This window comes from Mobula birostris, unplaced genomic scaffold (genome assembly GCF_030028105.1).
Source record: "Mobula birostris isolate sMobBir1 unplaced genomic scaffold, sMobBir1.hap1 scaffold_1186, whole genome shotgun sequence".
In the NCBI taxonomy this organism is placed as follows: domain Eukaryota; kingdom Metazoa; phylum Chordata; class Chondrichthyes; order Myliobatiformes; family Myliobatidae; genus Mobula; species Mobula birostris.
In genome coordinates, this window is record NW_027274227.1 from 45,001 (window position 1) to 67,944 (window position 22,944).

At 49.2% G+C, this 22,944-nt stretch overlaps 1 protein-coding gene across 1 annotated transcript in view; it reads left to right on the forward strand.

Moving 5' to 3' along the window:
- The window catches only part of LOC140192357 (uncharacterized), a 12,810-nt gene extending 4,994 nt beyond the window's left edge, over positions 1-7,816 (forward strand). Inside the window, exons 5-9 of the mRNA XM_072250007.1 lie at positions 993-1,109; positions 1,939-2,238; positions 4,879-5,021; positions 5,635-5,699; positions 6,766-7,816. Coding sequence (XP_072106108.1) covers positions 993-1,109; positions 1,939-2,238; positions 4,879-5,021; positions 5,635-5,699; positions 6,766-6,955 — 815 coding nt within the window. The 3' untranslated portion in view covers positions 6,956-7,816. The remainder of the gene's footprint in view (positions 1-992; positions 1,110-1,938; positions 2,239-4,878; positions 5,022-5,634; positions 5,700-6,765) is intronic.
- The last annotated feature ends 15,128 nt before the right edge of the window (positions 7,817-22,944 follow it).

The window sequence follows — 22,944 nt, forward strand, 5'->3', positions numbered from 1 at the left end:
TTTAACTTCCCTAATATTGATTGGCACCTGATTAGTTCCAAGGGTTCAGATGGGGCAGAGTTTGTTAAGTGTGTCCAAGAGTGATTCCTGTCACAGTATGTGGACAGGCCGACCAGGGGGAATACCAGACTAGACTTAGTACTAGGTAATGAACCGGGTCAGGTCACAGATCTCTCAGTGGGTGAGCGTCTGGGGGACAGTGACCACCGCTCCCTGGCCTTTAGCATTATTTGGAAAGGATAGAATCAGAGAGGACGGGACATTTTTTTAATTGGGGAAAGGCAAATTATGAGGCTATAAACCTGGAACTTGTGGGTGTGAATTGGGATGATGCTTTTGCAGGGAAATGTACTATAGACATGTGGTCGATGTTTAGAGGTTTCTTGCGGGATTTTAGGGATACCTTTGTCCCGGTGACGAACATAAAGAATGGTAGGGTGAAGGAACCATGGGTGACCAGTGAGGTGGAAAATCTAGTCAGCTGGAAGGCAGCATACATGAGGTTTAGGAAGCAAGGATCAGATGGGTCTATTGAGGAATATATGTTTCCAACGTCTATACATCATATGTCTGGAACAAAAAAAAAAACAACAACAAAGCGGGCAAAGAATAATACAACTGTGAAGATTAATAAACTCCGAATCGAAACGGCAAATACCCCCGTGGATCCCATATATCATAATCCTCTGGATAAATCTCCCTGCGGGACCTAGTCAAAAGCCAAAATTATGTTCCCATAGTCAAGATCCACGACTGTAACTTCATCGATTACCTTAGAGAGAGAAACGAAAATCTATAGAATCAGACAGACGCTTTCAGCACTTACCGAGGCAAGGAATTTGAACTCACAGCAATGACGGATAAAAGTTGATAGGAGTGAGAGAGGGAGGGGTTGATCGTGGTGGAAGAAGAGAGCGCGGATGGTGGCTGGAAGGAAGTACCACTGGGGGAGACGGCTGAATTCACGCACACGCTGAATGGTCTCTTTACAGGTACGCATAAACAGCAGCCGAAAGAGAACATCGGAAATAGATCGTACCTTAATATCTGCCTACTCTGCCCCGTTACGACCATTCTTGTCGCGATAGTGACCGGGCTCTTGATCTACGGTGAGTCGAACGGGCTCCGGGTAGAGTCCGGCAGTAAACAAGCAGAGTGCAATAACATGTTAGCGTAAAATCTCACAGTGATGACGACACGCCCCTGAACGTAACACAGACACACCCCTCACCGTAACACCGAAGCACCTCTCGCCGTAAACCTGACACACCTCGAATCGTGACAATGACACGGCCGTTACCGTTACACAATCAGGACTCATCCTGACACCGGCACGCCATTCACCTTAACAGCAACGATCCTGTCACCGTAACACGGACACGCCCCTGTACCCGACACGCTTACGGCCCTCACCGTGACACAGACATAGCACTCACAGTGATAGCAACGTAACCCTCACTGTGACATCGACATGCCCCTGACTGACGCACTTCTCAAGGCGATACCGAAACACACGTCACAGTTACACCGACACGTCTCTCACCGCAACACGGACAAGTCCCCCACTGTGAGAGGAAATCCAGAATCACCGTGATACTTACACAGCCCCCATCGTAACGCCAACAAAACTCTTATCGGGACACTGACGTGCCGGTCAGTGTGACACAGACACGCACGTCACGGTAGCGCAGACGTCCCTCGCTGTAAGTCCAACACACCTGCAACTATGATATATACGCGATCTCCACCGCGATAGAATCACGCCTCTCGCTGTGACACGAAAGTAACACACTTTCACTACAACACTCGTCACCGTGACACTTATACGCTGCTGGACATGAACAGCACCGCACCGTGTCACTGACACACCACCACTGCGTCCCGCCCAGCACCGTGACGCCGACTCACGGGTCAGTGTAAACTCTAACCGTCCTTCAGCATCTCTCTCAGTGTCACAGATTCATCAGTCTCAGATCACCTCCTACCGAGATTACCAGCTGCTTTGGGAGCGGTATCAGGAGATGAACAGGACACAGATCCAATATCGACATCAGGTCCATGAGCTGAAGTTAAGACTTGAATCCAAGACATTCGAGAACTCCCGTCTGAATCTCTCCCATGGCGCCTGTCTCCAGAATCTTTCTGTCCTCAACAACCACATCTCCATCTTCGAAAGGAAGCTCAGAACTGTCAGCGGAAACAAGGTTCAAATCTGCCAATTCCTGACCAGTAGCAGAGGTGAGGCAACATCATCGCCCTCTCACCAACTCCTCATGAGAGAGAGAGAGAGTGAGAGAGAGAGAGAGAGAGAGAGAGAGAGAGAGAGAGAGAGAGAGAGAGAGAGAGAGAGAGAGAGAGAGAGAGGAGGGAGGGAGATAAAGGGGGAGAGATTGGGGGTAAGAAACAGAGAAAGGAACACACACACACACACACACACACACACACACACACACCCTCCACTCACAGCGATCACGACAAACTCCTCACTGAGATCCCAATATATCCCTCAACGTAACATCCAGGTACATCTCACCGAGACCCGGTACACATCTCATCAGGACACAGAAACATCTATCACAGTGTCACAGACACGCCCCTCAAAACAAAACCTACATTTACCGCACTGTGACACTGAATGAATCATCACTGTGCCACTGAGGCCGACTCGCAACTCACAGTGGCACTGACATCACTGCCTGTGATACCAGCACACCTGTCACATGGACATCGACACGTCCCAAACCGTGGTACGCCTCGCACTGTGACACGAATCAAACACACCGTCTCTCTGTAACAATCGTCAACGTGACACGGACACACCACTCACCGTAACACTACACCCTTCTCAACATGAACCGCACAGTACCTCAGGGTAACACAGATAAACCAAAAACCGCACCGTGACGATGACTGATGCATCTGGGTTAACTATGAACATCCTTCACCGCCTCTCTCATATCACAGATTCGTCAAAGAGATAGACCAATAAATAGGACCCTGGGTGTGTGTGATAAAAGAGAGTGGAAGGATTTTTGTTCTGTATATCTGACCATTGAAGTGTGTGATAAGACGGCATGGTGGGTGCGTCGCTCTGCGTCTGACCTCTGTGTGACGGGTCTGTGTTGAGGGAGAGTCACCCGGTGTCTGACCCCAGGAATGTGTGATGGGCCGATGTGGAGGGAGATTCACTCTGTGTCTTACCCCGGGAGTGTGTGATGGGACGGTGCGGAGGGAGATTCACTCTGTGTCTGACCCCGGGAGTGTGTGATGGGACGGTGTGGAGGGAGATTCACTCTGTGCCTGACCCCGGGAGTGTGTGATGGGACGGTGTGGAGGGAGATTCACACTGTGTCTGACCCCGGGAATGTGTGATGGGACGGTGTGGAGGGAGATTCACTCTGTGTCTGACCCCGGGAGTGTGTGATGGGACGGTGTGGAGGGAGATTCACTCTGTGTGTGACCCCGGGAGTGTGTGATGGGACGGTGTGGAGGGAGATTCACTCTGTGTCTGACCCCGGGAGTGTGTGATGGGACAGTGTGGAGGGAGATTCACTCTGTGTCTGACCCCGGGAGTGTGCGATGGGACGGTGCGGAGGGAGATTCACTCTGTGTCTGACCTCGGGAGTGTGTGATGGGAAGGTGTGGAGGGAGATTCACTTTGAGTCTGACCCCGGGAGTGTGCGATGGGACGGTGCGGAGGGAGATTCACTCTGTGTCTGACCCCGGGAGTGTGCGATGGGACGGTGTGGAGGGAGATTCACTCTGTGTCTGACCCCGGGAGTGTGTGATGGGACGGTGTGGAGGGAGATTCACTCTGTGTGTGACCCCGGGAGTGTGCGATGGGACGGTGCGGAGGGAGATTCACTCTGTGTCTGACCCCGGGAGTGTGCGATGGGACGGTGCGGAGGGAGATTCACTCTGTGTCTGACCCCGGGAGTGTGTGTTGGGACGGTGTGGAGGGAGATTCACTCTGTGTGTGACCCCGGGAGTGTGTGATGGGACGGTGTGGAGGGAGATTCACTCTGTGTGTGACCCCGGGTGTGTGCGATGGGACGGTGCGGAGGGAGATTCACTCTGTGTCTGACCCCGGGAGTGTGCGATGGGACGGTGCGGAGGGAGATTCACTCTGTGTCTGACCCCGGGAGTGTGTGATGGCACGGTGTGGAGGGAGATTCACTCTGTGTCTGACCCCGGGAGTGTGTGATGGGACGGTGCGGAGGGAGATTCACTCTGTGTCTGACCCCGGGAGTGTGTGATGGGACGGTGCGGAGGGAGATTCACTCTGTGTCTGACCCCGGGAGTGTGTGACGGGACGGTGTGGAGGGAGATTCACTCTGTGTGTGACCCCGGGAGTGTGCGATGGGACGGTGCGGAGGGAGATTCACTCTGTGTGTGACCCCGGGAGTGTGTGATGGGACGGTGTGGAGGGAGATTCACTCTGTGTGTGACCCCGGGAGTGTGTGATGGGACGGTGTGGAGGGAGATTCACTCTGTGTGTGTGACCCCGGGAGTGAGTGATGGGACAGTGCGGAGGGAGATTCACTCTGTGTCTGACCCCGGGAGTGTGTGACGGGACGGTGTGGAGGGAGATTCACTCTGTGTGTGACCCCGGGAGTGTGTGACGGGACGGTGTGGAGGGAGATTCACTCTGTGTCTGACCCCGGGAGTGTGTGATGGGACGGTGTGGAGGGAGATTCACTCTGTGTCTGACCCCGGGAGTGTGTGATGGGACGGTGTGGAGGGAGATTCACTCTGTGTGTGACCCCGGGAGTGTGTGACGGGACGGTGTGGAGGGAGATTCACTCTGTGTGTGACCCCAGGAGTGTGTGACGGGACGGTGTGGAGCGAGATTGATTTTTCTTTACTCCTGCATTTCAGTGGAAAAATGTTCGATGGATTGGGTCAGATATGAAGAACGGTGTTATTTCTTCTCCACGTTTGAAACATCTTACTTTGGAGCTAGGCAAGAGTGTTCAAACTTTGATTCAAGGCTTCTCGAAATCAATTCACAGGTTGAAGCGGTAAGTGTCACAGCACGAGAAGAGATATTCACACAGCTCCCAACGTTTACCAGGATGAGAAGAACAGTGGTGGTCCCTGTAAATAGTGAAGCTTCCTCCACTCCGTCTCATCGCACACTCCCGTGGTCATACACAGAGTGAATCTCCCTCCACTCCGTCTCATCGCACACTCCCGGGGTCAGACACAGAGTGAATCTCCCTCCACACCGTCCCATCACACACTCCCGGGGTCATACACAGAGTGAATTTCCCTCCACTCCGTCTCATCACACACTCCCAGGGTCAGACACAGAGTGAATCTCCCTCCACACCGCCCCATCACACACTCCCGGGGTCATACACAGAGTGAAGCTACCTCCACTCCGTCTCATCGCACACTCCCGGGGTCATACACAGAGTGAATCTCCCTCCACTCCGTCTCATCGCACACTCCCGGGGTCAGACACAGAGTGAAGCCGCCTGCGCACCTTCCCATCACACACTCCCGGGGTCAGACACAGAGAGAACCTCCCTCCGCAGTCTCCCTTCACACACTCATGTTGTAATAATCCGAGAGAGGCTCCGTAAATAGTTTCCTATTCTAGGCATTAATCAAATCAATTTAATTTCACAGAGTTTTGTTTTCCGCGCTCTTGCCTCCCGTATCCCTGTATACTGGATTGGAAAATGCGAAGAAGGGTAAGATTTGGACTGATCTGCGGGGTGAGAGTTTGGGGATGACACGGTACTGACGGGAGAAAATTGGGTCAGTTTACGGACTGAAATAGGTTTGTTGGAAGAAGCGGTGCCACTGGGATTGTTTCAAGTCTGCCCGAGGTTGTCAGGTGAGGGAGGGACAATGGGAATATTTTGGGGAATGATTCGTGTCTGTCGAGGAAGGGTACGACAGTGGGGACATCTTGAGGACTGGCAGGAACTCTAGGGAGAGATCAGTACCCTGGCATTATTTTGCTGACTGACGCAGGGCTGTGGGGAGTGCGAGATGCACCGTAATTAATTTAGAGAGTGACACGAAGTTATGGGGAGATGGAGGAAGCTTGGGACTGAGCTGATTTGTGAAAGAACAGTTGGACAGCGGGACTACTTTAGGGACTGACAGAGATCTGAGGGGAGAGAGTGGGACAATTGAATTAGTCTGGAGACTGTGTGCAAAGAGTGGGTCAGTGGGATTCGTTTGTGGAATAAAGCAGGGCTTTGGGAGAGGGTTTGTCAGTGGTACAAATTTTGCGACGGACCCGTGTCTGTGGGTTGAGGGTGGTGCAGTGGGATTAGTTTGGATGCTGACACGAAGCTGTTGGGAGAGGAAGAGTCCATGGGATTAATTTGGGAAACGCCAAAGTTTTGCGGGAAGAAAGCAGGCCCTAGGGGTTCATTTCGGGACTGTCATAAGTCTGTGTGGAGAGGGTTGGGCAGGGGGATTTGTTTGGGGACGGAAATAGATTTGGGGGCAAGGTAGAGTTCGTCTGCTGGATTCGTATGGAGACTGATACAGCACTGTGAAGAGAAGGTGGGTCAGTGGGATTAGTCTGGCGACGGAACGCAGGCTGTGAGGAGTCCGCGGTGTTGTAACATTAGTTTGGAGACTGACACAGGGCTGTCCGGACCGATTGGGTCAGTGTGATTAGTTTGGGGACGGTCTCATGGCTGTGAGGAGAGCGCTGTTTAACAAGATTAGTTTCGCGAAGGTCGGGTTTACTGCTGCGCTATTTTGTCTGTGTTGAAATTTTTTAACCTTCATTGATAGAAAAGTGGCCTCTGGTTTGCTGTACTACGTGTCCTCTGGAACACCCGTCTGCATTCAGTGCCAACCGAGAGGAAGGAACTACCCTTGCAACCGTGATCGTCGTTTCATCTGCGAGAAGTCTACACCTTTATACCCAGCTATTCCTGAAAACATCCAGGATCTGTGTCAACAACCATTGGGGGCTTCATGAATCACGCGACTACCCCCTGTTTCTCCTCCTTCTCTCTCTTCCACTCTCCCTCCATCCATCATCCCAAATTCCCTCCCCACCCTCACTGCCGCTCCCTCCTACTCTGTTCTCCCACTTATTTCGCACTCCCATTCTCAGACACCGTGAAACCTCTCTACCCATCTATCCACTTATTTCTCATCATTTCCCCACCCCGCCCCGCTCTTCCCCAGTCACGCTTGCTCTCTCTCTTTCTCTCTCTCTCGGCACTCTCTCGCACTTTCTTCGCCCGCTCTTTCGCCGCTCCCGCTACCCAATTCTTTACCCTCTCTCCCTCTTTCTGCACCCCTCTACCCAATTCTCTCTCTCCCCCTCCCCGTTCTGTCCACACCCTCCGCCTCCCAGATCAGTTTTTCTTTCTCCTGTTCACCCACTCTCACTTCCACCCTGAGCCGTCTGGTTTTCGATACCCCGACCCAGGGTAAAAAAGTCTGTGCGCCTGCACTCTGTCTCTGTCCGTCTTGGGTTTATGCAACTCTGAAAGATTACAACTACGCTCCCGGGAATAAAGTACCGACCTTCCCTCCCTCTCTCCATAACTCAGTCCCTCGAGTCCCTGCAATATCGCCGTAAATCTCCCTCTGGAGTCTTTCCAACTCTATGGCATTTTTCTTGGAGCAGGGCGACCAAAACTGTGTGCGGCCTCACCGACGACTTGTACACTGCAATGTGACCTCCCGACTCCGGTACTCAGTGCCCCGACTGGTGAAGGCCAGCGTGACAAGTGTCCTGCCCACTCGTATCGGATGTTTCCCACCGAAATCGCTATTTCATTTATTATCTGAAACTTATACGGCCTGGAATTTCTTCTTTTGCAGCATCAGCACGGTGCAAATATTTAGAAATAATGTAAATTACAACTATTAATAAATACCGCAAACATGTCGCTCATTCGGTCAAAGATGACAATTAATGTAAATTACATAGTATGAATAAATACAGCAAAAATGTCGAGTCTGTGCTCATGCGTTTAAATACGTGACGGCTCAGCGGAAGGAGCTGTTTCTGAATCGTTGTGTGTGGGTGTTTCGGCTCCTGTGACCCCTCCTTGTTAGTACTAACGGACAGATCTCCTCCGGGGTGGTGAGGGTCCTGAGTGATGGATGCGGCCTTCTCGAGGCATCGCCTTACGAAAATTTCCTCGGTTGTGGGGAGGGCTGAGACTGCCAGACTGTCGTCTGAGCTTAGAACCCTCCGGAGCCTATTTAGATTCCGTGCGTTGCAGCCTCCACACCAGGAGGCGATCTGGCAAGACAGAATTGTCTCCAACGTACATGCATTGAAAATTCCTCATCTTCAATGACAACCCACATGTGCTCAAACACATAAAGCTGTGATCCCTTCTGTAACGAGACAGCTATGGATGCTGTTGAACTCAAATGCAGAATGTGGTCTAGAATTAACTCAGGCTCAGACTCAAAATAAATTAGACTGTAGGAAACCAATCGAAAACCATCACAAATGGTAATACTGGAAATGTAACTCTTACGATTGAGCACTGAGTGCTCAGCTAGATTCCTTTAACAATAGACTTACACAGGAACGTCTGGAATTAACACAACCATCGACTCTAAATAAACTAGACGGCACGATACCAATCGGAAAACATCACAAACAGTTGGACTGGAAACGTAACTCTTACGGTTGATCCTGAGTGCTCAGCTAGAGGTCTTTAATTACAGACTTACCATGCAGGAATGGGACAGGGAATAATTGCAAGTCTGAGTCGCAAAAGAATAGTAACTTCACCGTACTCTGGGAAATGGAGTTGCGGAAACCTGCATGTCCGTCCTATTCAGTATGACACATGATACCTCCGTGGTTGCATGAACGTGTTGGACCCACTATAGATCCTCTGAGTTACTGACAGCCAGGGACCCTGAACTTCAAATAAGTCTATGCGACGTAGGAGTAGAATTAGACCATGGAGTTCGTTCCGAATTTCATCACGGCTGATCCATTTCCCTCTCAGCACCAAATCTCCCGCCCTCTCCCTGTTACCTTTCCAGCCCTGACTAATCAAGACTCTATCAAACTCAACTTAAATATACCCAAATGGCCGGGCCTCCACGGCGTCCTGAGACTATGAATTCCGCAGATTCCCCACCCTCTGGTTGTGGATAATCCTTCTCATCTCCTTTCTAAAAGATATCCCTCTGTTCTCAGGCTGTGTCATCTGGTCCGAAACTCCCCTACAATAATGAACATTGTCTGCACATCCACTCTGTCACAGCCTTTCACCATCCGAGAACCTTCCATAAGGTCAGCCCTCATTCTTCTCAATCCCAGCGAGTACAGGTCACTGAGATCACAATACTGCAAATATGACCTCGCAGATCCGTAAAATTCCACCTTGCTTTTACATCACAGTCCTGTCGAAATGAATGGGTGGAGGGGAGCCACACATAAAGTTTGAACGGCGGCAAGTGTATGACGGGACAGTGAAGAAGAATTTTCCCTCTGTGTTTGTGCCAGACAAAGTCTAATGAGACGGTGTAGATGGAGCTTCACTCTGTGTCTGATCCCAGGACTGTGCGATGGGACGGTGTGGATGGAGCTTCACTCTGTGTCTGATCCCAGGACTGTGTGATGAAACGGTGTGGATGGAGCTTCACTCTGTGTCTGATTCAAGGACTGTGTGATGGGACGCTCCGGTGGGAGTTCCACTCTATGATTTGAGGAATATGTGATAGATTCTTACAATTTTGGCGTCCGGACAGCCTCCAAACAGAGATCAGGAGCGGGACAAGTAGACTGGCATGCAATGTGTGTGTAGACGAATAGAAGATGTCCTGATCTCCAAAAGTTATTAAGTTAATGTTTAAACATTCTTTTCAACATTGTAATCAAGATTATTGCATTTGTTTTGTTTTGTACAATTTTAGAGCGAAAAAAAGGGAAAGGATGACGATGCAAAGGTTTGTCACCCCAGGAGATCTGAGCTCTAGATAACTTTTACCAAAGTCTCGGACCTTAATTAGCTTGTTAGGGTTATGGCTTGTTCACAATCATCGTTACGAAAAGCAATGTGATGCAAATTTGAAACCTTTATAAATACCCTGACTCCTCAAACCTTATCCCAACAATCAGCAGCCATGGGCTCCTGTACGCAGCTGCCTAGCCCTCTGAGAGTTAAAATAATTCATGCCCACAAAGCAAGGAAAGACTATAAGAAGATAGCAAATCATTTTTAGGTAGCCGTTTCCTCAGTTTGTAATGTAATTAAGAAATGGCAGTTAACAGGAACGGGGAGGTTAAGTTGAGGACTGGAAGACCAGAAATTTTTCCGAGAGAGCTACTCGTAGGATTACTGGTGAGGCAAATCAAAAGCCCCGTTTGACTGAAAAAGACATTCAGGAAGATTTAGCTGACTCTGGAGTACTGGTGCACTGTTCTACTGTGCAGCGACACCTGCACAAGTATGACCTTCATGGAAGAGTCATATGAAGAAAACCTTTCCTGCGTCCTCACCAGAAAATTCAGCGTCAGAAGTTTGCAAAGGAACATCTAACCAAGCGTGATGCATTTTGCAAACAAGTCCCGTGGACTAATGAAATGAAAACAGAACTTATTGTCTGCAATGAGCAACGGTATGTTTAGAGAAAAAAGGTGCAGAATTTCATGAAAAGAACACCCCTCCAACTGTTAAGCACGGGGCTGGATCGATAATGCTTTGGGCTTGTGTTGCATCCAATGGCACTGGGAGCATTTCAATGGTAGAGGGAAGAATGAATTTAATTAAATACCAGCAAATTCTGGAAAAAAAAATAAAACAGCACACTGTCTGTAAAAAAGCTGAAGATGAAAAGAGGATGACTTCTACAACAGGATAATGATCTTAAACACACCTTAAAATCCACAGTAGACTACCTGAAGGGGCGCAAACTGAAGATTTTGCCCTGGCTCTCACAGTCCCCCGACCCAAGCATCATCGAAAGTGTGTGGAAGACCTGAAAAGACATGCAAGACGGCCCAAGAATTTCTCAGAACTAGAAGCGTTTTTCAGGAAGAATGGGCGAATATTCCTGAAATAGAATTGAAAGTTTCTGAGCAGGCTATAAGGAGCGTTTACAAGCTGTGATACTTGCCATAGGGGGTGTTCCTAAGTACCGGCCAAGCAGGCTGCCCAAACTTTAGCTTCGGGCCCTTTTCCTTTTTTGTTATTTTTAAATTGTACAAGATGGAAATAAAGGAAAAGTAATCCGCTTAAAATATGAACCAAACGTGTAATCTTTCAGGTTATGCCTTTTGGAAAACAGGTGATCTTTTACACGCTTATCTTTTCACAGTAAAATAAGTTTTGACCAGGGGTGTCCAAACTTTTGCATGCCACTCTGTATGTGAATTAAAAAGCAGCGTCTCGCGTTTTTTTTTTTTTTTTTTTTGAACAACAACCAATCTGTGAAGCGGATTCCCAAGCGGGGGCAAATAAAGATAAGATAGGGGTAAAAGTTGATAGGTTTGATTTAGTAAGAGCACAGTAAGAGCAGTAGGCATGCCTGGAGTGATATTTGAATGCTCCTCTTGCGTGACCTGGGACGGCAGGGAGACCTCCAGTGTCTCTGACGACTTCACCTGTGAGAAGTGCATCCGGATGCTGCTTCCAACACTCAGCGATAAGGAAATGGAACGTGATGAGCTCAGGATCATGCGGGAAGCTGAGGGGGGCGGTGATAGGGAGGAAGTTAGACCAAGGTTCACAGGGAACTGGGTGACAGTCAGGAGGATGGAAGGGATTAAACAGCCAGTCCCAGTATAGAGTGCCCCGGGTCAAACTCCTCATTAACAGGCATAATACTGTGTAGACTTCTAGGCGAGGGAGAGGGGTGCAAATAACCGGGTAGATGCAAGTCTGGCAGATGATGTCTATGAGGTTGGCTCTGGTGATTCAGAAGAGAAAGGGACGAACGAGATGAGGTCAGCGGTGATGATAGCGGATTCGTGTTATAGGACAGAAAAGAGGTTCTGTGGGCTTGTATATAAAAATCGGCGACAACGCAGCCTGCAGCTCTGGGTCCACTGACTGCCACTGAAATCCGCAGAAGACCAGAACAGAGCTTGTCATCTGCCGACCGAACACTAGGGGGCAGCACATACTCCTGCTTGGAGGCCACGTCACAACACCCCACATTGTGCAGTTCATTCACTTTCTCTGCACCGAGCAACTCTCTCAGTTTACACCTGAACTGGACGGGAGCCAATAACCCAGCGGGAAGTTTTCATATAAGAGGGGGAGTGAAACGGTTTATACTCGAGATGCAGAGGGATGTAAAGCAGAATGCCAAAACCGATAGTGGAGTGGTTATTGGGACAGATGTTGTTAAGATCTCAGACAGAGTCAGAAAGTAAAAGGTTGAGCCTGCTGGGCCTCATGTTATGAGCTGAGTGCGTTTTAATGCAGGAAGTATTGTACAAAAGGCAGATGAGCTCAGTGCATGTTTCTATCCTGTAGTTTCTATCTTGTAGCTGCCGACGAGTACATCATCTTCTATCTCTAATCTATCCTGCCAAAGAACCGCTGTAATATTCTCTCTGACATGTTGTGCAACACCCTCCCCTCTTATCCCTCCGATTCTATCACACCTGAAGCAACAAAATTCAGGAATATTAAGTTGCCAATCACACCTCTACTGCAACATGTTTCACTAATAGCTACAACATCATATTTCCAGGTATCGATCCAGCTCTAAACTATCCACCTTTTTCACAATGCTCCTAGCATTAAAATAGATGCATTTCAGGAACTCTCCACCTCTTACTCTGTTTTTATCCCTAATTGTCCAAAACAACTTTGTTATCTTTTTCTTCCTTATCCCCTACATCTTCTGTCTGTGTGCTCCCCTTCGCTGTCCCCTGTCTATCCTCCATCATGCACTGTCTACTAGCTTTCTCTAATTTTGAACTAACTCCTTCTCTCCTCGTCTCTTCAATTCGACTCCCACCTCCCAACGATTCTAGCTTAAAGTCTCTAATCCATCTCCCCATAACTTCGTGTCCCTCTCTAAACTAATTCCGCTGCGTCTTGCATTCCTACAGCCCTGCGTCAGTCAACAAAATAATGCCAGAGTATTGATCCTCCCCAGAGTTCCTGCCAGTCCTCAAGATGTCCCCACTGCCCTACCCTTCCTCCACAGACACGTATCATTCCCCAAAATATTCCCATTATGCCACCCTCTCCCGACAATCTCGTACGGACTTCAAACAATCCCGATGGCACCCGTCTTCCCACAAACATATTTCAGTTCGTAAACTAGCGTAATTTTCTCCTGTCAGTATTGTGTCATTCCCTAATTGTAACCCCACAGATCAGTCCAAATCTTACCCTTTTTCGCATTTTCCAATCCAGTGTGCAGGGGTAAGGATGACATGAGCGTGGTAACAAAGCTCTGTGAAATTTAAATCCTTTGATTAATGCCTAGAATGGAAAACAATTTAAGGAGCCTCTCTCGGATTATTACAACAGGAGTGTGTGGAGGGAGAGTATGGAGGGAGTTGCACTCTGTGTCGGACCATCACATTGTGTGGTAGGGCGCTGCGGAGGAGGCTTCATTCTGTGTCTGAACACGGGACTCTATGATGAGACGGGGTGGAGGAAGTTTCACTCTCTGTCTGACCCCGGTAGTGTGTGATGGGACGGTGCGGAGGCAGCTTCAATTGATGTCGGACCCCGCGAGTGTGTGCCGAGACGGTGCGGAGGGACATTCACTTTGTGTCTGAGCCTGGCAGTGTGCGATGAGACTGACACCTGTGTGTCTGACACCTGATATGTGTGATAGATCGGTATGGAGGGAGCTTCACTCTGTGACTGACCCCGCGACTGTGTGATGGAACCTCATGGGGGGAAATTCACTGTGTGAACGACCCCAGGAGTGTGTGATGGGCCGTTGTGGAGGAAGCTTCATTCTATGTCTGACACTGGGAGTGTATGATGGGACGATGTAGAGAGAAATTCACTCTGAGTCTGACCCCGGGATTGCCTGATGGGACGATGTGGACAGAGCCTCACTCTGTGTCTCCCACGGGAGAGTGTAATGGGACTGTGTGGAGGGAGCTTCACTCTGTGTTCGACCCCGTGTGTGTGTGATGGGACAGTGTGGAGGGAGCTTCATTCTGTGTCCAGCCCTGTCAGTGTGTGGTAGGTCGGTGTTGTTCGAACCCGCAGGTTTCGTTTAATCTGGACTGTCGCTTTAAGAGCGCCTGACTCAGGCGGGACTATGACGTCAGTTACTGGCTGCCGTGTTTTGTGCAGATTAAACACAGTGAGAGTGAGAGAGAGAGAGAGAGAGAGAGAGCGAGACCTTCATTCGTAGTAGAGAGAGGAAGAGACTGGGGAAGCCGGTAGCTTCAGCTTGTCGCAGCTGAGGATTGAAACTCGCCTGTGCCCAGAAGTGTGTTTTAAACATCGGCACATAGTGCACAATGAATGTGTGACTGTCACTTCGTACATTCCATAGGAGTGGGTTTTGGGGTATCCTGCGGGACCACGTTTGTAGCTCTTGCCTGGATATGCCGTGTGATAACCTCTGGAAGACGATATTCCCGTGAAAATGTCCCTTTCGGCGATAATTCGTATGTGCATTTGGAATGACACTGTTATCTCGTTTTACCAGCGTGACATCTGTGGAATATTTTGTACTTACCTTTTCCGTCTGCGTTTTACATTGGGCTACAAAAGCTCTCTCGCATAATTTATTTAATGGATTACTGAATATTCCAACTTTACCATCTCAAGACCTTAACCCCCCCCCGCCAGCTCAATAGTTATATTTACGCACGTATCTACACAAAACACTGTTAACTTTTGTTTATCTTGATTAAGTTACTATTTTATAAGTAGTTACTAATAAGGATAGTGGGTTGAACATCAAAACCGGACTCGCACATTTCTAGGGATGTACGGTGTCGATCATTCTGGATTGCCGCATGGTCGCCTGGTGTGGAGGCTGCAACGCAGAGGGTCGCCATGGGCCATAGAAGGTTCTAGACTCAGCCAGCTCCATCACGGGCACAACCGTGTCCTCCATCGAGGACATGTTCAACAAGGAATGCCTCGGGAAGACCGCATCCATCAGCGAGGCTCCCCTCCCGCCGGGAAATGCTCTGTGCTCATCGGTACCATCGGGGAGCGGTACAGGAGCCGGGAAACTCAACAATTTACAAACAGTTATTTCCCCTCCGCCATCAGATTGCGAACGTTCCGTAAACAGTTAAACACTCACTCGGCATTCACCTTTTTTGCAGTATTTATTAATTTTCCCAATTGTCGTGAATTTTATATTTTTGCACGGAACTGAAGCCACGTTGTGGTTGTACAAAAGGTCGGTGAAACCGCGTTGAGAGTTTGGTGTTCAGTTCTGGTCGCTTTGTTTTGGGAAAGTGCCATTGAGCTGGAAACAGCGCAGAGAGAGATTTACGGGGATGTTGCCGGGATTAGAGGGTCTGAGTTATGGAGAGAAAGCACGAAGGATGGGACTTGTTCCTTGGAGCGTAGGTATGAAGCCAGGATAGGCACTGATAGGCTGAATGTGCACAGTCTTTTTCCCCCTGCGTTGGTGAACTGAGGGCCAGTGCGCACAGAATTGAGGCGAGAGTGGGTGGAGGAAACCGAGAGAGGAGAGGCAGAGATGGGGTACGAGGGGGAGAGGAAGGGGGCGAAGCAGAATGAGTTGGGGAGAAGAAGGGCAGAGACAAGAGAGGGTCGGAAAGGGGGAATAAATTGAGGGAGGGGGGAGAGCAGGGCCGGGAGGGGAGAAGAGCAGTCCAGATGGGAAGAGGGAGAGTCGTGGAGGACAATGGGGATGCGAGTAGAGGAGGAGATTGGGGTAGGTGTTAGGGCAGAGAGGTTGGGAAGGGATGAAAGGATGGGAAAGTGAGAGAGGGGTAGATTGAATAGGGAGAAGTGGGGTGTAGTCAGTTGATTGAAGTCGGCCCCACGGGGTGTTGACAGAGAACTCGGATCTCTTCAGGAATATCCGGGGATAAATGTGCAGACTTCTCGCAGATGAATCTGTATTTAATTTTGCAATGGTAACTCCATAAGTCCGAGTTGCACTTACTGCAGGTGGACTGTCCATACAACTTCTGGTACAGAAGATAGGAGGCCACATTCCTGTCAAAGAGGGTTAGACAATTTCAACAGAGACAATACAGATCCATCAGACACCGGAGACCGTCGCAAAATTAATCCCACTAATGTGCGCTCTCTCCTACTGATCTGTGTTCTCTCTACATCCCCTTGTCGGTCTCTAAACTAATTCCATGATATCGTGCTCTCCCCACAGCCCCGAGTACATCGCCGTAAGAATCCCACAACACCGCTCTCTCGGGCAGTACCGAGTCAGCTCCCAAATTTATCCCACTGCACCACCCTCTCCCTACAACCCTGCATAACTCAACATCCTGTGTCACCCCCACACCACCGACCTGCAATATTCCAAACCTCACCCCTCTCTGCATTTTCCAATCCAGTAGGTTCTGTCTGCATAGCCGATAGAGATGGAAACAAAATCCTGTGAAAATAAATCCCTTCGATTAATGTGCATGTAACGCCCTGGGAAAAAGTTCGCTGTTAATGAAATGGTTTCTCTGTAGCAGCAGAGTGTTTGGGTTATGACGAGAGATAATGAGACATTGGGAATGTGCGGCGTCCCTCTCAAGGCCTGACAACTGGAGCGTATGAACGGCTGGGACAGAGAGGAAATTATGCAGTGTCTGGCCTCAGGAGTGCATGATGGATGGGATGGTGTGGAGCGAGATTCATTCGGCGTCTGTCCCTGGGTGTATGTGAGGGTACGCTGTGACTGATTGACTCTATGTTAGACCCCGGGAGCGTCTTATTGTTGTTGTTATCTCTTCTCACGGAGTGACATATACCTTTTCCTCGTTTGAATTTATTTCGAGGAGCCTTGAGTCAAAGTTAGAACAATGTTCCCTCGCTCCATCAAAAGATTTCCCGAACGTGGACATGAAATAACACCGGTCTTTATTTCTCAGCCAGGTCTGGGGACACGTTTGCCCTGCAAATCAGCAAATAGTGAGTCATCCGACAAAAGTCCCATTACACCGACAGGCTTCTGAAAAAGTCAACCTCCCTCCACTCCGTCACGTCGCACATTCCCGGGGCAAGACAGACAATGCAGGGTCAGACACAGAGAGAAGCTCCCTCCACTCCGTCCCATCACACACTCCCGGGGTCAGACACAGAGTGCAGCTCCGTCTGGTACTTCGCATCTCAGACTCTCGGATTCAGACACACAACAAAGCGCCCGACACACTGTTCAATCACACAATCCCAGGGCCAGACACAGAGGGAATCTGCATCCACACCGTTCTATCACACACTCCCAGGGTCAGTTACAGCGTCACGCTGATTCTGAAACATCCCATTGCACAATCTCATGGTAAAAAAAAAAACAGTGTAGATTCCCCAGACTCCGTAACATAACAGATTCCTGGGTCAGACACTGAGAGAATCTCCCTCCGCAATGTCCCATCACGCACTCCCGGAAGTGGACAGAAGGTGGCGCTACATTCACACCGCAGCATCACACACTCCCAGTATCAGACACAGAGTGCAACTCCTCTACACCATCCTATCACGCACTCCTGGGATCAGATGCAGAGTGAAGCTCGCTCCACAACATCCCATCACACTCTCCCAGGGCTAGACACAGTCTGAACCTCCGTTCACACCGTCCTATCACACACCGCTGGGATCAGATGCAAAGTAACGCTCCCTGCACACCGGTCCCATCACACACTCCGGGGTCAGTCACACAATGAAGCTCCCTCCACACTGGCCAATGACATATCCCCGAGATCAGACACGGAAATAAACTCCCTCAGCGCACATGACAAATGTCAGAGGGAGAGTGATTCTCCCTCTGCAGCTTCTCAACACACCACAGAACAAAATGTCAGATGCAGAGGGAGGCTGCCCCCACAGGTCCCATCACACACTCCCGAGTCTAACACAGTGTTTATCTCCCACCTTTCGTCCCATCACAACTCCCGTGGTCAACACAGAATGAATCTCCCTCCACACAGTCCGATCACCACCTCCACCAACCGCCCCGAGTGTAACGCAGTGTGAATCTCCCTCCTTACGATCCATTAAACACTCCCTGGTGAGTCACAGAGTGAAGATCTCACTGAAACATCGCACGCCCCTGTGTCCACACATAAAGCGAAGTTCCGCCCACACCCTCTGATGGCACACTCACGGGGTCAGACTCTCTCCACAACATCCAATCACTAATTCCGTGGAGTCAGACACGGAGTGAAGTTCTCTCTCCAGGATCCTATCACACACTAGCGGACTCAGTCACAGAGTGAAGCCTCCTCTGTCACGTCGTATCACTCATTCCCGGATTCAGACACAGAATGAAACCACCGCTGTACCTTCCCATCACACACTCCCGGATTCAGAGTGAAACTCTCTCTCCACGTTGCCATAACACCTTTTAGGGGACAGACATAGGGTACAGCTCCCTGGACCCTGTCCGATCACAGCATCCGGTTGTCAGAGTGAAGCTGGATCCATACTGTCACATACGAGATTCCCGGAGTCAGACATAGTCTGAAGTTGTAATGTTAAGTCTCACAATCCCGTCGTCAGACACACATTGAATCCACCTCCGCAGCGTCCCGTCACACTCTCGCGGGTTCACTGATAAAGTGAAACTTCCTCCACGCAGCACCATCACACACTCACCGGTCAAATACAGAGTGAATCCCCTTCCATACCATCTCTTCACACACTCCCGATGTCGACAACAGTGTGACCCTTCCTCTCTCTCTGCCTGCCCTGTGATGAGGAGCGTGTTAAAGAGGGGGATGATGCCTCACCTCTTCTGCTGGTCAAGAATTCACAGATTTGAGCCTTGGTTTCTTTGACAGATCTGAACTTCGCTTCCATCTCAGTGAACTGGTGAAGGAGTTCTGTGTGCATTCGTTTCAGAACGGACAGATTAGAGTTGAGCGCAGAAAAATTATTGAGAGAGTTTCTCTGGGAGAGATCCATCTTGGATTCAAGGGTTGAGATTAAGTCATGGTAGTTTCGGTCGGAGGTGATCTTAGACTGATGAATCTGTGATACTGAGAGAGATGGTGAAAGACGTTTACCGTTTGCAGTGACACGTGACGCTAGCGAACGATGAGTCTTGATTGTCTTACGGTTAAGGCCGTGTCTTTATCACTTTTAGGGATGTGTCCGTATTACGGTGTCGTTTTTTTTTTTAAAACGGTGTTACGGTAAGGGGCGTGTGGGTGTCACTGTGGTGTTTTAAAAAAAACAATTTATTCCACTCTCTTTATTTATGATCTGACTCCACCCGGAGACGATTCCACTCACCATGGATCGAGAGTCCGATCACTGTCACGATGAGGGCGGACGTAACTAGGCAGAGGAGGCAGATCTGACGGTTCGGTCTATTTCCGATCTTCAGTTTCGACTCCTGTTCATGCGCACCTGTGGAGAGACCATACGGCCATAAGACCATGAGATATAGGAGCAGAAGTAGGCCATTCGGCCAATCGAGTCTGCTTGGCCATTCAATCATGGGCTGATCTAATCCTGCCGGTCATCCCCACTCCCCTGTTACTCCCAATACCCTTTGAAAAGCTGGCTTATCAAGAACCTATCTATCTCTGCCTTTAATGCGCCCAATGACTTGGCTTCCACAGCTGCTCGTGGCAACGAATTCCACAGATTACCACCTATGACTGAAGTAATTTCTCTGTACCTCAGTTCTAAAAGGACGTCCTTCAATCCTGCAGTCGTACCTTCTTGTCTTAGAATCCCTTACCAGGGGAAATAACATTTCCATATCTAACCTGTTCAGGCTTTTCAATATTCGGAACGTTTCTATGAGATTATCCCTCATTCTCCTAAACACCTGGAAATACAGCCTTAGAGCTGCCAAATTTTCTTCATACAATAACCCTTTCATTCCGGTTATGATTCTCGCGAATCTTCTCTGAACCCTCTCTTATGTCAGTATATCTCAGGAGCCCAAAACTGCACACACTACTCGAAGACTCACTTTACACCGCACGCTGTCGGATCAGTGCCGCCAGGCTAATCAAAGACACGACCCACCCAGCCGACACACTTTTCCTCCCTCTTCCCTCCTGGAGAAGGTTCACAAGCTTGAAGACTCTTAGGACCAGATTTGGGAACATCTTCTTTCCAACTGTGATAAGACTGCTGAATGGATCCTGACACGGATCTGCGCCGTACCCTCCAAATATCCGGACCTGCCTCTCGGTTTTTTTGCACTGCCTTACTTCCCATTTTTCAGGTTGCTATTTATGATTTATAATTTGAATTTTTAATATTGACTAATTTTAACTATTTTAAATAGTATGAAGCGCAGAACCAAATATCGCTGTGATGATTGTACATTCTACTACCAATTGTTTGGCGACAATAAAGTATAAAATATAAAGTATAAAGCATAAGAGTGTCTCACGAGTGCCTTTTGGTGCCTCAACATCACATCCCTGCTCTTCTATTCTATAGCTCTAGAAATGAATGTCAACATTTTTTTTCGGTTTCTTCGCCACCAGCTGAAACTGGAGGATTCAGTGATTATTATTTTTCACAGTTGTATTATTGTTTTTCCGCTTTGTTCTTTTTTTTCACACATTGGATACACGGCGGGTTAAACTCTGCCATTTCCCCAACTGTATCTGTGACTGATCAATGTCGCATTGAATTAATTTGCCAGTTTTCAACACCACCCATCTTCGCATCATGTACAACTCACCAAATCACCCATCTACAATCTCATCCGGATCACTTATATACGTCACAGACAGGAGGTGGAATGTGCTACAGAGAAGTGGTGGAGACAGATGAATTACAAATTCGACAATCTTGGGCGAATGACACGTGACGCTTCCAGAATAACGTCACTACTGTGAACTCTGACCTGTTTTCGCAGTAGCTGACCTCCCTCCGGGTCCCGGTGCCATGGGAGGATCCTCGTCCTCCTCGATGAGGGCTTCGTCTTTCCGAAAGTTCAGCTCTGAGTAGGTGGAGGTCAGGGCGTCTGTGAGAGAGAGTAAGACAGGCAGATTAGGGAGAAAATGAGTCAGCGGTAGAGAATGGGGAAGAGAGTCGCAGAGAGAGTGAAAAGACAGCAGAATAGAGAGAGGGTAAAGCGAGGGGGAGGAGGGGCTGAGCGACAGCGAGGCAAATGCTTTGAGAGAGTAGGGAGAGAGGGGAGAGAGAAGAGAGAGAGGAAAGACGGTGAAAGCGATGGTCAGAGATGGGGAGAGCGCGAAGGGGCGACGGGCTAGAAAATGCGTTAATGTTGGGAAAGAGAACGAGGTTAGAAAGGGGAGCGAGAGTGAGAGACGGAGGGAGAAGGAAGAGAGTGCCGGGTGAGACTGCAGAAACACAACAACAGTGAGTGGGATGAGGCGGTGCTGGAAGAGAATTTAAGAGAGGGGAAAGAGCGAGGAGACAGAGCGTCGGGGAGAGGGAGATGGAGGTGAATAAGGGATGGAGGGGAGATGAGCGGAAAACTTATGAACAGAGAGAGGTGGGAAGAACCGATGGGGTTCGGAAAGGGATAACACTGAGCGGAGAGGGCGAAGGTAAAGACACAGTGGGAGACAGTAGGGGAAAGTGTTTCAGAGAGGGACAGGGTGATAGAGGAGGAGAGAGAGGAGACGGGGTGAGAGATGTGAAGGGAGGATATAATTCTAAGCATGTTGCCTGGAACGGAGACCATGCCTTATAATAATAGGTTGAGTGATCTCGGACGTTTCTCCTTGGAGCGACGGAGGATGAGAGGTGACTTGACAGAGGTGTACAAGATAATGAAAAGCATTGATCGTGTGGATGGTCAGAGGCGTTTCCCCATGAATTGGCCTGCACGAGAGGACATAGTTTTAAGGTGCTTGGAAGTAGGTGCGGAGAAGTTGTCAGGTCTAAGTTTTTCACGCAGAGAGTGGTGAGTGAATGAAATGGGCTACCGGCGGCGGAGGTGGAGGCGGGAACGATGGGCCCTTTTAACAGACCCCCAGATGCCAACATGGACCTTATAAAAATAGTGGGCTAAGGACAGGCCGAGGTAGTTCGAAGGTAGGGAGATGTTCGGCACGGCTTTGTGGGGCGAAGGGCCTCTGTTATACCGGCTGTTTTCTCTGTGTCTAAGGCTAGACCTTGTGGGTGTGAATTGGGATGATGTTTTTGCAGGGAAATGTACTATGGACATGTGGTCGATGTTTAGAGATCTCTTGCAGGATGTTAGGGATAAAATTGTCCCAGTGAGGAAGATAAAGAATGGTAGTGTGAAGGAACCATCGGTGACTAGTGAGGTGGAAAATCTAGTCAGGTGGAAGAAGGCAGCATACATGAGGTTTTGGAAGCAAGGATCAGATGGGTCTATTGACGAATATAGGGAAGCAAGAACGGAGCTTAAGAAGGGGTCAGCAGAGCAAGAAGAGGGCATGAGAAGGCCTTGGCGAGTAGAGTAAAGTAAAACCCCAGGCATTCTTCAATCATATGAAGGAAAAAAGAAGGACAGGAGTGAAGGTAAGTCCGATTAGAGATAAAGGTGGGTAGAAGTGCCTGGAGGCTGTGGAATTGAACGAGGCCCTCAATGAATACTTATTTTCGGTATTCACCAATGAGAGGGAACTTGATGATGGTGAGGACAATATGACTGAGGTTGATGTTCTGGAGCATGTGGATATTAAGTGACAGGAGGCGCTGGAGTTGTTAGGATACATTAGGACAGATAAGTCCCCGGGGTCTGACAGAATATTCCCCAGGGTGCTCTACAAGGCGAGGGAAGAGATTGCTGAGCCTCTGGCTAGAATCTTTATGTCCTCGTTGTCCGCGGGAATGCTGCAGGAGGATTGGAGGGAGGCGAATGTAGACCCCTTGGTAAAAAAAGGTAGTAGGGATAGTCCGGGTAATTATAGACCAGTGAGCC